Below are 18,366 nucleotides of genomic sequence, written 5' to 3' on the forward strand. Positions count from 1 at the left end.
ATTTGCATATATGTTAACAGGAACAAGTTTGGTCCTACAAACCTGCTTTACAGTGATAATCCTTTCCCATGCAAGTTGTCCTCTTAAGCAAAGTTGATCAGATATTTACAGGATTCCCATTTATCTATGTATAAAAACTGAGAAAGGCCCACGCATCCATAATTATTCCAAACATTGGCATTTATTATGAAGCAATCTCTAAGTGCTTTAAACACAGTATTGGCTGTAATCCCACACTGAACATTCATTAGAGCTTTACAGTTCCAAACTCATACATGCAGAAGGCTTAATCCTGCAATGCACTGTTTAATAGCGCTTGAAGATGAAAGCAGTTGAAACCTTTCAGCTTTGGTATTAAGCGTATAATTCTGCCAAGCCCTACTCATGCAAATAATCTTTATCCTTATGACTGATAACATTGACTTGGTTCGTCAATTAGCTATTAAGTGACTAATGGTTTGTACTGATTTGCCTGAGGTTGCACTGAAAAGCTGTGGCAGAGGCAGATGTAGAACTTCCATCTTATCCATATTATCAAAGGGAAGTGTAGGATAATGATTCAGACAAGGGTGTAGTACATCACCTGATAAGCTAGCCACAGAACTAGCTAATTTTACAGTGTCACAGGATAAGAAACATACCATGCGAGTAAAATGTGAGTAGCTGTCTTTATTTGAATGCTTCAACAAAATTCTGTATATTTTCTGTATTATAATCACCTATAATTGTCCTGAGGAAAAGAACAGAACATGTGTATCACCAGATATTCTCTCTCGTTACATTAATTATCTTTAGCTTGTGTAGTAGCTTAATTATTCTTGCTCTATCAATAGGCTTGCTCAAAGAAGTGCAACATAAAGGGTTTTATCTGTGTTATTGATTGGCAAGAAAGTGATGTGTTTGGGACTGTTGGAGCTTCTCTAGTGACTATTTATTTAAACTGGGGGTAAAAAAAAACACAACAGTATTACTTGAAAAAATAACTAGAACTTTCATTTAACATTACAAAAGAGGGTATTGCTTAATCCCTGAAGTAGGAAATTGCTTTTCTTCATGATCCATTGCTTTCATACTGTTTCTGGCTGCTGGTGTTAAAGGAAAGAAAAACTGTATTCTCACTCAGTTTTCACTGTATCTATTTTCTTATCCTCTATGAAAACTTGGCTGCTAATTTGTTGTTGAAGTAAATAAGGGAAGAGGGAAGCTTGGCTTTTTTTTTTTTTTTTTTTTTTTTTTTAATGGGCATCTTGCAAGTACAGAAGCAAAGCAAAAATTTATGTGGGAAACTGAGAAAAATGAAATTCAGTATTTGAAATAGTATATCAAAGCTGAAGTCATATGTGATGTTTCTATTCTTTGAATTGCTGGTATAAGCTTATACCTAAATTCAGCAGTGTTTTCCCAGAAGAATGTTACTAAAGAGTGTCTTTTCTTCTGTTCTGATCTTTTCATAGACAGAGATAAAGCAAGTAACAATTAAAAGCAAAATGCATAGCTGGCTGGAAAAGATGCTATCTTGTTCCACCTTGCTTAGAACTCTTTTTTTTTTTTTTTTTTTTTTTTTTTTTTTTTTTTTTAAAGCACCTATTGTTTTAATTGTTTTTAATATGCATTACAAAATTATAGTAAGTTACAGCTAAGGGCTGGAAAATGCTAGCAAGCTGTAATTACACAATGATTATTTAACTTCAGAAGTTACAATATTTAGTTAGTGATTCTGTGGGATTGTCAGGACAGGTCACAGAGTGCTTTCTAAAGTAATTAAAAGTCAGCAGTTGTGGTTTATATTTTTCCCCTAGCAACAGCAGAAGTTATATTTTTCTCTTCTCCTACCAGCGGTGAATCCTGTTTCCTTTTAATGTTCTGATTGCTTTTTATTTTTTTTAACCAATTAGTCTTGTAAGTTAATCAAAGGTTATGCTAGCAAAATAGCAATCTGAAAATAATTATCATAGTGAGTTTTTGATACTGGTGTGTAACAGAAAAGAAACATCTAGGTTTTATTCTGAGGTTTTGCTTGTGCTAGCTATATGAGGAAAATAGCAAGACCACACCATATGCCCAATAAAAGCTTCATTAGAAAGGCATTAGTAGATTAATCCAGGTTAGTCTGTGGTTTATTTTATTTAGAATGTAATAAGGCAAGTTCATTAGTTTGCAGCCTTAATGTTTTCTACTGTACCTCAAAGCAACCAGTAACAATTCCACTGAGACTCCACAGATCTCACTGACACCTGTCGAGATAAACACATGGCTCTCTAAGGGAATCATCTTGGCAACATAACTGAGGAATTCTGGAAAAAAGTAAGTCTTTCACACACAAAAGAGTGTTACACGTTATAAACTTGATTAATGATTTTTCACATGCCTCTGAGGTCATATATCTCACTTTAAAGTACAAAAAAAAAAAAGTCAAATCAATCTCTGAAGAATAAATATTTTGGAATGTACAATACTGCTTTTGGAATGTATTTTGAAGAACTTGAAGGATGTAGAATAATTATGCAATTTGAATTGAGCCTCAGAAAGGCTGTCTAAGACCAGCAATTGAATTTTCCATCCCCCCAGGGCTAATATATTAGATTACAAGGATTATTGTAGTGACAGTATTTGTGCCACTACATTTAAGATTATGTCAGCATTTCCATTTGAAACCTGTGTGTTCAGAGGCTCATAACTCAGCTATAGACATTTGTTTGGCACTACAGATATGTTTTCTGAACATGGTTTCTGCACAGTGGTTACACTTTTTTTTTTTAATGCTTTTTTTAAAAAAAGCTAAATAAGTATTTGGGCATCTTGAAGGTATGAATGCCAGAAGTTAATGCTGTCCTCTAACAACTCTGATTTTAAATTTGGTCATTTCTACATCTAACCTGTAGTACTACTGCTGTCAGGGGTCAGAAACAACGTGTTCAGGAGCAGACAGAATGGCAGCAAGCTGCCTTGCTTGCTGCCCCATTCTTTGAAAAAACTGTTACAGGGCTAATGCATTGCGGGAAAGCAGGAGGTGGAACTCCACTGTATGGCCTCTTCTTCTCCAAGGCTTGAAACAACGGGGGGAAATGATCATGAACCGTGACGGGGGACACCTTAGAAATCATGTCAGGAAAATCTGCTTAACAATGTATTAATAGAATTGTAGAACAGCTTGAGTTGCAACAGAACTTAAAGATCATCTAGTTCCAAAGCCCCACACCATGGGCAGGGACACCACCCACTAGATCAGGTAGCTCAAGGTCACATCCAACTTGGCCTTGAACACTTGCAAAGAAGGAGCATCCACAACTTCTCTGGGCAACCTGTTCCAGTATCCAATCACCCTAATAGTAAGGATTTTTTTCATAATATCCAATCTATATCTGCCTTATTTATTTTAAAGCCATTACCCCTTGTTCTATCACTACATGTCCTGATAAAGAGTCCCTTCTCATCTTTCCTTCAGGACCTGTATTGGAAGTATTGGAAGGCTGCTGTAAGGTTTTCCCCAGAGCCTTCCATTTCTTCTCCAGGCTGAATAACCCCAACTCTCTCAGCTTCTCTTCACTGAATGAGTGTTCTAGCCCTTTGGTCAGCAAGCCTGGCTCTGGACTTGCTGTAATAGGCCCACATCTCCTGACTATTCTTAACTTTAGGCACTTGATGAGCATCATTTAGAGTTCCTCCCATTACCTGTGGGCTTCCCACCTCAGAAAAGGCCATCAGCTCTGCCTTGCAAGCTCTTTAAACCCAATTTCCCATCTTAAAGCCATTGCACTTTCAGTCAAGTTTTAGCTTTGTCACGACATGGCATTTAATATTATAGATGTATGATAATAACAGGAGCTACAGAACAAGCCCAAACACAGACTTTTCCTATTTCTGTTGATCTTTTTAAACAACTAGGTTTTGCTTACACTTTGTATGCTTGTACTGAACACAGAAGAATGCAACTCTGCATTCTGTTATTGGTATCTGTCACTGATCCCATCAAACTTCAAGATGACTAATTTTCAACCTATTTTAGTGTCTATTGTTGTTTGTTTGTATTTTGTCCCTAGCTGAAGCATTTGCTGAAGAGTTGAAATTAGAAGCATTTAAGCTGTAGTCAGGGATCTCATTCTCCTGCAGTGATGTAGTGCCAATTCCTATGGCAGCACTGGTGAAAATCAAAGAGACTTATGCAGGTTTGGCAGCCATCTAATTGCCCATAGAACTAAGTGCTCATGTGGTAGTCCAGAGAGAACATGAGTACATCCTGCCCTGTTTTATACAGGACAACAAATCTCTTAAATACCTCCATGCATGTACGTGTGGATTTGGCCTTAATTTCTGGGGCTTTATATTGAAATGAAAAGGTGGACCTAGCCAAGGTGTTAGCACCCTTCAGACAAATTTAAAGAGGGAAGGGAAGGGAAAATAGTAGCACTGGCAGCCAGCAAAAGACATCTCCCAGTTTAGTATGAGCCATCGTCCTCAAATCAGGTCAAACCAGGGCTAATGCTAGCCACCAGTGGCTGGACTAGGCAAAGTACCCTGAAGACTGATAGACCAACTAGGGCTATTTCAGACCAAGAGTGAGTTTGCTTTTAGAGCCAAAGTTCCTTGCTGGAAAATGTTCTCCAACCAGTCCCTTCTATTCTAAATTGAAGGGATCTGGCTTGTATGCATAGTTTCAGTAAAAATGGAAAAAAAAAAAAATAAAAATACCTTGCTTTTAATAGCAAGGAATAGAAAGAAAGAGATTACTGTTGTCTTTACACATGTGGGGTCAAGAAACATTTCAGGTGAAGATTTAAGCTTATTTGGATGGACAGAAAGACTAGTTAGCTGTTGATTTATTTATTTTTTGCAATACATACGTAGAGTATACCTGTACTACAGAGAAAGGAGCCACTGTAAACTCCTTTTTTTCATATGATATAATTAATCTATACAAAAGAAAAAAAAATAGAAAAATAATCACCGAATACTGAAATGTCTTCGTATTTTATGACTACAAAAATACTCATTGCATCTCTCCTAGAATCATATTTGTTATCTTCCAAGACTCTTAGAAATTTGTGTGATATGCTGTATTGGCTTCCTTTCTAAAGTAAAGGGTTTCTGTCCTCTCTCTAAATTATGGAGGGTTAGGACACAAACTGGCTATGGTTCTTATTCCCTGATCACAGGTATAAATTCCCTAAACAGGCCTAATCTTGCAGCTCATTAGTTTTTGGAAGAGACACTATTCTGTTTAAATGAGAAAAAAAATAACACATTCAATGGAAAAATCGGACATGTACTCTTGGAAGGGGGAGGGTGGGTCCTGAAAGTCATCAGAGTTTATAGCAGTAAGTACTTATAGGTTAAACCTAACAGCTTGAACATTTTCTTCTCTAAGCCATTGTCTGTCAGATAAACATAAGTTCTGTCCTGCTTAATTGCAATCAAAAGATTTCCACAGGTTTTCAAATGAAATGAGATTCCATACACAACAGTGGAGAAAAGCTACAATAGAAAAACATAGCAAATGTGCTAAAGTGTTCATTGAACAGCATTCTCTGTAATACAGACACATATTTGTAGAGCTTTTTTCTACCTGAGTTTGCTGCACAGTATTTGAGCTTCAGGAGTTTTAGTGTGGCTGTTGCAACACAAAGTGTAGCGTTTCATCTCTGGCAAACAGAGATGGGCAGAGAATTCTGGTTGCATAAGAAGGCACTTAACCTAAGGAGCCCTGAATTTAACTGACAACAACTGCTAGCCTAAGGCATGATCTGCCCGGAAGCTTTGCCTGTGTCACCAAGATGGTTATCTTCACTGATATAGCTATATTGACAAGAATCAGGGTGTAGGCAGATAGTTGTACTGGCAAGAAGTACCTGATTTTATTCAATGAAATAATGTAAATTATACTCTTGGAAGCAATCTTTTTATTTGTATAAGTATTCTTTAGGAACATTTGGCATTTATATATGGCATTTATTTATATAATGGTGTAGCTCAGTAGAAAAAGCAAGGAAAATATGTGTTTTTACAGTTAAGGAGAGTCTTACTTATACACCTAGGAAACTGTTGGTATTCATAGAGCACTTGGTGGAGATAACTCAATTAAAAGTCTCATGTACTAGCTATGGGACCTGCACAGGATAAGTATTAAATAGGGTTAAAAATGAACACACACAACAAAACCACCAACAACAAAATCATAAAGTTAGCTTCAGTAAGCCAAGTGTTGGGCATATTTTCAGAATACTGAAAACTACCTTGTGAATCCTGTAGATTATTTTCACAGTTTATTTGCTATGTCTCTAATAGGATATTTATTTGTTTACACAAATTCTGTGTTTATTGCTTTTCTGTACATCCTCTTCTTTCTTTGAGAGAGGCCTTCATAAATTGATAGCACAGTGTTGATTGTGTTGGTGTGCATGACTTTGTGCCCCTGGGGATTACAACCAGATTATTTCAATTTCAGCTAGTCCTCAGCCAGGAAAGATTCATATTCACTCTTATGTCAGCAGGAGGTAAAAAAAATAAATAAAAATAAAATAAAAAATAAATGAGAAACAGTTCTTACCATTGGCTTTCATAATGTTTACTTGCAGATGCTTTAAACTTTTACTTTTCATTAAAAAGCTTAACTCTGAGTGCTAAGACTATCAATTAAGACTTTTAAATAAAACATGAAAAGACTAGAAGTATCTAACTACCAAGATTTGCTTCAAATTAGAAAGAAGTGCTTGTTATCACAAAAAAAAAAAAAAAAAGAACAAGAAGTAATTTTATTTCCTTGTTTTTCCTTCTTTTGCCCTTCTGCTCTCATCTACCTCTCATTTACTTTCACGTATGCTTACTTCTACACCTTCCTTTTTCTGTTTCTGTTATCCTTTCCATTTTCAATCTCGTGATATTTTCCACAAACTACTTCTCCCCATTTCTCACCCATGCACTGCATTAGATAACCTTTTTCTTCCCTTAAACTTGCATAGTCCCCTCATTTCCTTCTGTGGTTCAGAGTGCAGAGCCATGAAAATGTCAAATGTCATTAAAATTATAGCGTACATTAAAATTAGTACCTACAAGGTGCTGAGCACATTGCCAGATCTAGCAAAGGATGCCTACTTAGTCATGTGTCTCCCTGTTCACATTTGTAGAAAGTACTTAAGGAAAATGCCTAAGTAGCTTTATGGAGATTGGCCTTTGTGTCCTCAACTCTTAGTTTGAATATGCAGCAGCAAAATAATCCATCGATTTAGCAGTCCCTACATAGTGTTTAACATCATAATGTAACATCTAAAAATGACCCATTATAATCTATTTGATGAAAAAAGCCTTCTCCAAGTAGTCTCCAAACACAGATTTGAACTGGAAACTTTAGTAGCTGTTATGTGTATGCACTGCATAAATAGTACATATTTAATAATGTGAGCACTTAAACACCTTTTTTCTCTTTAATTAAATATTAAAATAAAAAATAAGTACTTTTGAAGTACCTAAACATTTTATTCATCTGTGCTTGGTATTTAAGTACTCTAGATAGGCCCCTGTGACAAAGAACATGGCAGATGAAGTAAGAATTTAGATTAAGGCACTCAGGCTACAAACATATGCAACAACATGGAGAGAACACAAAGTCCTACAGTATCCACAGTATCCACACCAAAGTATATTTTAGTTGAACGAACTATACTCAGTATCCACACCATCTACAGTATCCACACCAAAGTATATTTTAGTTGAACGAACTATACTCAGGCTGGGAGAGATTTGTGGAAAGATTTTGTTGCAAAGTTATAACTAACAGGATCCCTGCAACTGAGGTCCAGCCATACTTTCCTGGATGTCACCAGGGAGACTCCCACCAAGTGGTAGCATAATAGAGCTCTTGATGGAGACCTTAAAAGAGCCAAGCAGAAGATGGTCTAGAGAGGACTTGCCAACTGGAAGTAATTGTGCCAACTGTATCATTACATGGTTGGCAATACCAGCTTCCTATTTCAGAGAACTGATACCAGTTTTAAATTACTCATCTGGAGGATTTTTACTATCATTAAGTACAATCAAGTAACTACTCTGTTTCTAAATCTGCAACAGCATGTGAACAGTTTACTGAAAAAAATGGTTTCAGTGATTGAATGAAGTTTTTCAGTTCATTTTTTTTGAGACATTGATAGAAAAAGTAGCAGTATTTATGGATAAGATTGCTAGCATATATTACTCGCATGAACAAGAAATAGACATCAGAGGCTTTAATTTTAGAACACCTGGCAAGTCCGGGCTGATGTTTCTTCAAAATTTCTCTTTTTTCTTCTTACCTTAACTCTGAGATGTAGGGAATTTGTGTTTGTTGTTGTTGTTGACTTCTTTTTTTAACCACAAACTTTTTTTATTATTATTATTTGGTTGGTTTATTTATTTATTTATTATGAGATGACAGCACACGGCAGCTGCAAACCAAAAGTTCAGAAATTTGGAGTTATTTGTTTTGCTTCTTAAGACAGGTAGGAAAAGTCACCGAGTTTCTTACCAGTTGCCCTTTTATTTTGCAGTCCGGTGCCGGGATGGGGATAGCCCATGTCCCACCGGACCCTTTCCTGGAGGCTGGCGCTGTGTTAGCAGTGACCTGTCGGGGAAAGGCCCCGCTCCAGCCCCGCCGCTCACTCATGCGGTTTCCCCTCCGTGCTTGAGTGCTTTCATCTTGCGTTAAGATCTTTTGCAATTCATCTTAGCATCTTTGCAAAACTTGGCTGTAAAAGTGCAAAGCCCTGGGGGCGGGCAGGGCAGGAGGGGCCGTTTCTTAGCCTCCAGTACCGGGTTTTGGGGCTGCTTTTGCAGTGGTGTGGAGGACGTATGGTTTAGGGCGTCTCCTCGCTCCTCTCCGGGGATGCAATACATCCTGGGCCGAGCAGAGCCGGGGCGAAATTCCTTTCTCGTTCTTCCCTAAGCCTACGCAGTTGAGTAAGGATTGTGACTTCCGATCATCCCCGTGTGAATTAGAAAGTCCCCCGGCAAACTGCAGCAGGTTTTGTTCTAAACGAACGCGAAATGTATAAAAAGGCTTTTGCACACCCACCGCTCGCCCTCTCCCTTTCACGCATCCGCACCCCGCGCCCATGATCTCATGCTGCTGAAGGCATGGCACAAGATCTACGGGAGGCTGGAACCGGCGGAGGGCGGGGAGAGGAGAGCCGGCAGCGTGGGGCTCTCACCCCGTGCTGTGCCCAGGTGCGGTACTGCAGGGGCTGCGCCTCTCTCCCGCCGGCTCGGGGGGCGCGGGACACACGACCCGGGGAGGAGAGCAATGCCTTCTCCTTCGATGCGGGGCTTGGCTTTGCACCGTGTAGTCTTACCCCCTAGGCTGCGGGGGCCGAGACGCCCCTTCCCCCTGGTTTCGGGGCAGGAGGGTGCGGTGCGAGGCTGCGGCTGCGGGGCCCCGCAGCTCAGGGGCGATGCTGCTGGTGCCGCCCTGCAGCCGGGGGGGGGCGGCCCAGAAACGTTTTCAGCCCGGTTGGTGGCCGCGTCTGCGGTGGGGTGGCAGACGCGTAAGTAAGCCAGGGAAGGAAAGATAAAAAAAAAAAAAAAAAAAAAGCGTAACTCTTTGTTAGGCGCCATGTGTGTAATTACCGGATAATCAAAGCCGATGCTCGAATCGACAGGGGAAACGTCTGATGGGCGAAGTTTAGGCCAATTAACAGACTCGAAATCGTTCTTTTTTTTTTTTTTTTTTTTTTAAGGCGAAAGTGGCTTTTCGAGACACTGGCACATCTGAACTACCCAACGAGGGGAAAGGCGCCCGCCGTGCTGCTAATTCCCCGGCGCGGCTGGGTGGCGGGCTGGGGAGAGGGGCGTGCGTGTGTCCGCCGCACCGCCCGAGCCATGTTCTGGCACTGTGCGGCTCCCGAAAGGCAGGGAGGCAGTGCGATTGTGTGGGAGCTGAACTCAGCCTCCCTCTTTAACATAGGCTCGTCCTCTGCATTGCATCCGAGCTTCGGTGATTTGCTGTTTGGAGACTGCAGATTTGCATAGCCCTGCTCTTCGCAAGCATGGTTATTTTTTTTTTCCCAGCTTCTTTCATAAGGGTGCACTATTCTCTCTGAAAACATCCTCGGGTATTACTGTCAATAGGCAGACCACTGAGATTGCCGGAGCAGCCCCGTTATTGTCTGGCGGCGTGTGCGAGCGTGTGTGAGTGCGAGTGCGAGTGTGTGTGCGCGCCGGGAGAGATTGCTCCGAGAGGGCTCACCAGTTTGGAGATGAATGGAGGGAAGAGCAGCAGTTTGATTTTTCTCTGCTTTCCCAGCTCTGGTTGATGGAGTGGCATCCCCTGCTTCTTCCTTAGCCAGCGATGTGGCATGATTGGCTACGCTGTGGATTACTGAGGATGGGGGAATGCTTGGCACTCTCGTAGCGTTTGCAACTGTGGAGTATTGTTAATGAGCACCAGCCCCGGGAAAGCTGAAACTAGCGATTGTTTGAGCACGGGGCTTTTCCTCTCTTCCACCTCTTTGCGAAGGCTCGGAATCGCCTGGATTCTCCGCCTCTGACTATGTCTCGGATTGTTTTGGCCAGAAGAAGACCTGGAGAAAAGGATCCTCATAAGCTAGCCCAAAGGGAAGCCATGGCTCGCCTGGTGCGGTGAGCTGCCGCCGGCACCGTGCGCGAGGCTGCGAGCGCGCCTCTGCCCAAACTTTGCCTTCCTTCCCTGTGGCTGCTGCTCCTCCCGAGGACGCCGTGCACCGGAGGATGGGGGGGCTCCTCAGGGGCAGCCCCGAGCCGGGCCCCGCCGGCGGCAGCAGCGGCAGCGCCGGGGGCCGCTTGGCCCTACTCTGGATAGTCCCGCTCACTCTCAGCGGCCTCCTTGGGGTGGCGTGGGGCGCCTCCAGTTTGGGCGCTCACCACATTCACCATTTCCATGGCAGCAGCAAACATCATTCAGTGCCTATCGCTATCTACAGGTCACCGGCTTCCTTGCGAGGCGGACACGGTGGGTTCGGGCGCCGCTCGGTTTTCCCTGCACGGTGGGCTGCGCGCCGCGCCCCCCTAGCCCCGCACCTCCTCCCGCCCCGCAGAGCTCAGGCAAAGGGATGCGGAGGGCCAGGAACCCCCAATCTGGGTCGGGGGTGTGTGTTGGGGGGAGCTAGGGGTATCCCGCTGCTCCCGGTGCAGGGCCGGCGGGGGGCTCGGCTGGCCTCCAGCCGGCTGGGGGCGGCCGGAGGATGCTGCCGGAGGAGCCTGCGGCCAGCACCGGGGCTTTCCCCGGGGCTGCCCGGCACCCCTTCTTGTCCCCCTCGGACCCCTCCGTGTCCCCCCGGCTGCAGAGCGAGAGGGTTGGAAAGCCCAGCCCAGGCACCTCCGTCTCTTTCAGCCGCTGCCCCCCGGGGGAAGGGGGGGCCCGAAGGTACCAGCCCTCGCCCCCCCCTGTTCCCTCCTGCCCCTGTCCGGGGGCGCAGAGGCGAGCAAAGCGCCCGTGCGCCGGGCAGGGCTGGGGCAGGGCAGGGCAGGGACCCCGGCGGGGAGCGAGGGGCGGGGAGCGAGCCTGTGCGGTGCTCCATCGCTGGGGATGATCGTGCTCCTTCCGACTCATTGCCTCGGTGGGAAAGTCGATGAACTAAAAAGCAAAGGTCAGCTAATTGCACGGGGGAGCGGGAGAGAAGTCAGCGCTTAATCACTGAGAAGGGGGGAAATAATGCCCAACGTAGTGGTCAGGAAAGGGACAGAGATAAAAATGCTTCTGAAGTGTAAATGCATTTTGCTTCAGAAATACAGTACTGTGGGACTTAGTTTCTGAAGTGACAGGAAGCTGCCTCAGTGCCCTTTAAACAGCACTGTTACAGTTTTTCTTTTCACATGCATACTTACATGAACCTATACATAAATACATGCAAAACAGATATGAACATGTTCAGCATTACGAAAAGCTGTAAAAGAAAGCTAAACACCAGACTGTGCCTTAAGGATTTAAAACCAAACCCTCCCTTTGTCTCCGAGGGAAGAAAAAAAAAAAAAAAAAAAAAAAAAAAGATAAAGAAAAACCCTTGTTAGCTTCTGATTAGATTATACAGCTTCATTCTTCTTCATTTTCTCATCTTGCCTTGCTTCATTTGCACGATCATGCAATGTCATTTACAAGATTTGCAAAGTAAAAACCAGATCGTATGCTTAACCTTTGCATCTCTGTGCAAGATGACCCAGTTGCAGGCACGAGGTAGTTAGGATGTAATGGATTTTTTTTTTTTTTTCCAGTGGTTAGCAATGCTAACATTAGTGGATATGCTTGTATTGTTTATCTGAAAATTTCCAGTGTGTGTTGAATACACCTTAATCCTAAACTGCTAGAAAAGGCAAAGTGGACAGAAATGACTTTTCTTAAGCATTTTGCTAATTAAGAAAGAAGTTAGATGTCTGGTGTAATGCAAAAAAAAAAAAAAAAATTTAGGCCATCACTCTCCACTGTAGTGTATTCAGGCAGTGCAAGCTTGAGAATGCTGCATGTTCTGTATTGTATGTGCTTACAGGGTAAAATTAGAGACGTATGTGTGTACATATGCATATATACTTATTGTTCTTTGAATTTCTGGACATATGGGGATATCGTTTAGGGGCTTGCTAGGGGACGCTAAAAGAATATGGGGAAAAAGCAAATGTAATCATTTAAATACCAATTCTTTAGAAAGCATTTTAAAATCACACCTTTTGCTATTTTTAAAAAACATTACCTTGGACCCAGTCAAGGGGTAGTGGTGCAAAAAGGTAACCCTCCTGGAGGAAATTAGTCTTGCTAAAGAAAATGAAAGGTGAAGTGGTGGAGTTGACAGTTAAGGGCTTCATAGGGAAGCCTAGGAGCCTCTCCAGAAGTTAAGTAACTGATTTTACAAAATGAAAAATGTTACATATCATAAAAAGGTATTCCAGAGTGTTTTCAGAGTGTAACTTTAAAAGTCCTTGTTTTTTCTTTATTTATCAGAAGCTCTACAACTGGGTGGTGTTTTAAAACATCTCATTCATTTCATTATTAATTCTTCAAAGAGCTGCTCCCATTTGCTTCTACAAGTCTAACAGGAACATTTGTCTTCTTGGCTGAGCAGGGTTGGACACAGCTCCTGTGGAGCCCATCCCTACATCTCTAAACATCAGTCGGAGAGGGCTGGGTGACGTGGATGCTTATTCCTTACCCTGGCATCAAAGGGCAGTTCTGCAGTGTCCCTGAAGGTTTAAGTGTGGTGAGAGTGAGAATTTGACTCTCAGACTTGTATCCTGCATTGGCTGGGCTTCAGCATTAGCTCCATTCAGTTTTGCAATTTTTCCATTTTGCATTTCTTCCATTTTTCCTTTACATAAAGGCTGCAGTCTTTGTGGTGACCTCATACCTGCCTTTTTGTTACTTTGGCAGTTTTCTGTAGCATCATACCTGTTAAAAGTTGAAAAGATGTTTTAGGGTAGGTCAATTAGTCGATGCCCTGAAAGCATTGCACTCTAATATTGTGAGTCAGTGGTGTCAAAGGAAGGAGAAAAAATCACTTTTCCCATCCATTCAATAAATGTCATTACAGTCCTCAGACATCCACACCTTCCTCCTCTAACCGTGGCACCAGCTGGCCCTACCACCCCCATCCTCTCAGCTTTGCTTTGATTTTTTATTCTTTCAGTTTTCCTTCAGCCAGCCCATTTCCAGCTAATAGTATAAGCAAAGCCAAAAGCCCTGCATGGTTGGATTCTTGCCACTTCTTTCAACAAACCAGACCACAATCGTGCTGCTAACACTTTCTTCAGGTAATTTTACTTGGATTTTGCTTAGTAGTATGATCTCATGTGGTTTAAGTTGTCAGTATTGTGTCTCACAGAGACACAAACAGAATTCCAACCAAGCAATTAGTTCACCCTATTTAAAAAAAAAAAAAAAAAAAAAAAAAAAAAAAGTTAATCAGCACACAATCTTTTAACATATTAAAATTAAACATCTTTCAAGCTTGACCGAATGATTTTTTTTTTAACTTAGCTTTCTGACTCACATTAAACTTGGAAAGGTGGCATATGGCTGAAGGAGTCAAGAGTTTAACCACAGGAAGAAATAAGAAAGTAATTTTCTGGGTCATGACATCAGCAACATAAAGAGAAATGCAGAGAAGTAAGAGAATAATGTTCACAAATGTAAGTCCTGGGCTGCTCAGTGCTTACCAGTGGTCTCTGCAGCATGTGGGGCATTTGGTGACTTGTGTTCATGTCTCCTTGCTCCGTCTGAGAGAAAGGTTATCACTTTTGATATAGCTATATCTACCATGCAAACTTTTAAAAAAATTATTTTATTTTTTGAGTAGGTAGAGTAGCTCTCACTGCAGTGCCACTAGATTGTAAAAACATGGACTATACGTATCAAAGTCCACATGAAAGGAAAGTGATTGCAGCTTGCACAGTAACTTTAAACAAGAAAGGTAGTTTCTTTGAGAGTCCACCAATATGATAGATTGTGTGGAGTGAATATTGCACATTGAATGAGTAAAACGTTTACAGAATTTTCTAGGTTGGAAGAGACCTCAAGGTCATCGAGTCCAACCTCCAACCTAACGCTAACAGCCCTCCACTAAACCATATCCCTAAGCTCTACATCTAAGCGTCTTTTGAAGACTTCCAGGGATGGTGACTCCACCACTTCCCTGGGCAGCCTGTTCCAATGCCTCACAACCCTTTCTGTAAAGAAGTTCTTCCTAACATCTAACCTAAAACTCCCCTGGCTCAACTTAAGCCCATTCCCCCTCGTCCTGTCACCAGGCACGTGGGAGAACAGGCCAACCCCCACCTCTCTACAGCCTCCTTTAAGGTATCTGTAAAGAGCAATAAGGTCACCCCTGAGCCTCCTCTTCTCCAGGCTGAACAAGCCCAGCTCCCTCAGCCGCTCCTCGTAGGACTTGTTCTCCAGGCCCCTCACCAGCTTCGTCGCCCTTCTCTGCACCCGCTCAAGCACCTCAATGTCCTTCTTGTAGCGAGGGGCCCAAAACTGAACACAGTACTCGAGGTGCGGCCTCACCAGAGCTGAGTACAGGGGGAGGATCACCTCCCTAGCCCTGCTGGTCACGCTGTTCCTAATACAAGCCAGGATGCCGTTGGCCTTCTTGGCCACCTGAGCACACTGCTGGCTCATATTCAGCCGACTGTCCACCATCACTCCCAGGTCCTTCTCTGCCTGGCAGCTTTCCAACCATTCCTCTCCCAGCCTGTAGCTCTGCTTGGGGTTATTGCGCCCCAGGTGCAGGACCCGGCACTTGGCCTTGTTAAACTTCATGCAGTTGACCTCAGCCCATCGGTGCAGCCTATCCAGATCCTCCTGCAGAGCTTTCCTACCCTCAAGCAGATCGACACACGCACCTAGCTTGGTGTCATCTGCGAACTTACTGAGGGTGCACTCGATGCCCTCGTCCAGATCATCGATGAAGATATTAAAGAGGACCGGCCCCAGCACCGAGCCCTGGGGGACGCCACTAGTGACTGGCCTCCAACTGGACTTGGCTCCATTCACCACGACTCTTTGGGCCCGGCTATCCAGCCAGTTTCTAACCCAACGAAGCGTGCGCCAGTCCAAGCCAAGAGCAGCCCTGTCACCATCCTCATTCACCCCTTCCTTCCTGCAAAAACCTCTTTTTTCTCTACTGGACTGGGCCTTTTACTGTACCCCAACTTCTCATTCAGTTACTGAGTGTCAAGTAGTGTATGGCTGTTTTTCTGTTATTTCTTCTCTCTCTACTCTGAGGTTCTTGTGCAGGTGTTTTTCTAAGAAATGAAAGTAGGTTTTTTTTTTTGTTTGTTTGCTTGTTTTGTTTTGTTTGTTTGTTTTTCCCAAATCTGCCAGAGCAGGACCCAGGAGGTAACTAATGAAATTTGCATGTCCATGTGCTTGGAAAGAAAATGCAAAAATGGGGAGGGAATGGGATCTTTGTGTTCACAGGCAGAACAAATATTGGTGAGCATTATGTGTAGGCATGGTTCATCTAAGTACCTGGATTAGCACGAGGCCAGAGTGTATCCAGCTGGTTGAGGTTAATGACAAAGATATAGGCAAATGGTTTAGGAGGAGCGGAGGGTGTCTGAAGTGGAATGAATAGGGTACTGGTGGCAGGTGTTAAGAAAGTGGGAGTTTGGGACTGGGAGGTGCTAGCGTCCTTTGTGGTGCAAAAAATAGAGGGATTTAAGCTGTCAAGCAGATTGAGTGAAAAAATGTTTTAGCAACAAAGTTCCTGAGCAGGAAGAAGAGTTTGAAAGTATGTGGAAAATGAGGTCATGGGGAAAAAAATAAAGTTAGCAGTGGAGTCTCAGAGATAACAGCTGATGTGGATCAGAGGGATTGTGTGTTACCATAACACATTCCCTCCCCCAGTCTTTCTTACCTAGAACCTGATGTAGGAGCACAGGCATACAGGAAGGCCTCACACTCTAAACTAAGCCTACTTCCTCCAGTCTCTGCTTTGCCATTGTGGCTGAGGTTCGCATGCACTGGATGCATCCAAATTATGTCCGTTTAGAGAAACTTCTGTAGCAGAGTCCTAACAAGCTCACCCTTACCAGCGTGTCGCTCTGTGGGCTGGATCAGGCGGCTCTTGTTCAGTGAAGATGCCAAATGAACTCCCCAGGAGCTTTCACTAAGTAAGAATAGCAACACTGCAGTAAAATCATTTATGCTACCATAATGAAGAATATAATGAAAACAACTTTGAAAAATGTGCATATGGAAGTATCTGTGTTAAAAACAAAAACAAAACACTGTAAAGAAAGACTTATTGGTATAGGTAAAATACTTTATGGCCTATTACTTTCTATTTTTCATATGCTGGAATTGCTATTTCTGAATATAATGATAATAAAATAAATATTTTAAGATTAGTTTAAATGAAACAACATTTCTCATTTAGAATGCACTTATGTGGCAGAAAAGGGTTATATTTTGTTTAAACATCAAATGTAAATGTTTCCAGATGTTCAAGCATTGTTACACAACGTGATATTAGAGGTAGAAGTGAAAAAGTCTCATTGTCATGTCTCAATTGCTTTGTTTTTAGATCTTTTTCTTTTATATATATATATATATGTATATATATATATAAAATCTGTTTGTATATCAGTCTTCTTATTTTATATCTCCTTTTCATTCATGAGTTTCCAAATAGCTACTAGTTCTTCTGCTATGAGCACGTATGTATAACTGAGGCATTTCCACTTTAAGGCTGTAAAGCATAGCAGCTTCCTCCAGGTCTTTAAATTATACAGATTTTATAACAAAATTTTCAATATGCTCCATCAGTTATTATCCACATCAACTGCCAAAGTATTAGCATCAATTGGAATAAAATGAATAACAAAGCAATTTCAGTTAGCATAGTGGTTAATTTGCTGTGCAGTTAGATATGCAAATTAGGAAGCGTGGTTTCTATATTATTATTTCTGTCAATATGGCTTGTCAAAGAGGCATACAGTCTTAAGCAGTATTGTGGACAGTCTGAAGTACTATAATCAAAAGTGGAATGTTGCTCATGGATTTCTGATAAGCATCTTCATACAAGCCCTGCTGCCTCAGTACATGCAGAGCTATTGATTGACTGGGGTGCTTTTACAAAACCTAAATAAATAACAACACTCTGTTGTCCCTTATCAGTAATAACACTTTTGCTTCAGCCTGTGGTAACCATGTTTTTCTAGATTTAAAGCATGTTTCATTGTCTTTTAATCAAATACTGTTTGAAATAAGTTATCAGAAGAAATTAATTTAGCATTCTATACAGTGTACTTCCCGCTGCTTCTAATTTTCAAAGATGGATTTTTACTGATAGCAAGGGGTTGTGTTGGCTTTAAGGGAAATTTCTGTCTCTTCATTTTAATCCAGGGAAAACTCTCTAGACTAAACTCTGATATTAGACTCTTATGCCCAGCATGAGTAAGGGCAAACAATTCTATAGTCCTAATATTTTATCAGTTTTCTCACACAGATGGTCATTACAATGTCTAACCATAGGACAACATGCTTGATCATTTTATTTTCTGTATATCATATAGGTTAGTTTATTGAAGTTCATTTTTTGTCTTCATGGTCAAAGCTTGCAATAGTTCTTAACCTCTTCAAATAATCAAGATGACATTGTTGACCTCTTTCTTGTCTTTCCCCAGTATCAGTTAATTTATCTTTCTATTATTAAGTTTGATGTCCTCAGGTCTGCCACAGTATCTGTAGCATTTTTTTTCTAAGCTAACAACTTCCTTTCTAGTTTGTAAATACAGTGTAGGCAGAGCTGATAGATCTTGCTGTGATAATAAGTTGACTTGTGAATGTAGCTGTGATTATAAGTGTAATGGAACAATCTGATTTGATGAAAGAAAATGTATTATAAATAACGACACTGCTCTATAAAGTTAAAAGTA

At 41.8% G+C, this 18,366-nt stretch overlaps 1 protein-coding gene across 33 annotated transcripts in view; it reads left to right on the forward strand.

Moving 5' to 3' along the window:
• The window catches only part of NRXN1 (neurexin 1), a 723,656-nt gene that overhangs the window by 428,496 nt on the left and 276,794 nt on the right, over positions 1-18,366 (forward strand). For 2 of the 33 annotated variants that reach the window (XM_084513041.1, XM_084513042.1), the window contains exon 1: positions 9,957-10,951. The exons of 29 other annotated variants lie outside the window; for them this stretch is intronic. In XM_084513041.1, the coding sequence (XP_084369167.1) occupies positions 10,711-10,951 (241 nt within the window). In that variant the 5' untranslated portion in view covers positions 9,957-10,710. Of the gene's footprint in view, positions 1-9,953; positions 10,952-18,366 lie in introns of those variants that run through there. 2 more of the 33 variants (XM_084513040.1, XM_084513039.1) reach the window with 2 other exon arrangements.

This window comes from Aythya ferina (assembly GCF_964211825.1).
Source record: "Aythya ferina genome assembly, chromosome: 3".
NCBI lineage: Eukaryota > Metazoa > Chordata > Aves > Anseriformes > Anatidae > Aythya > Aythya ferina.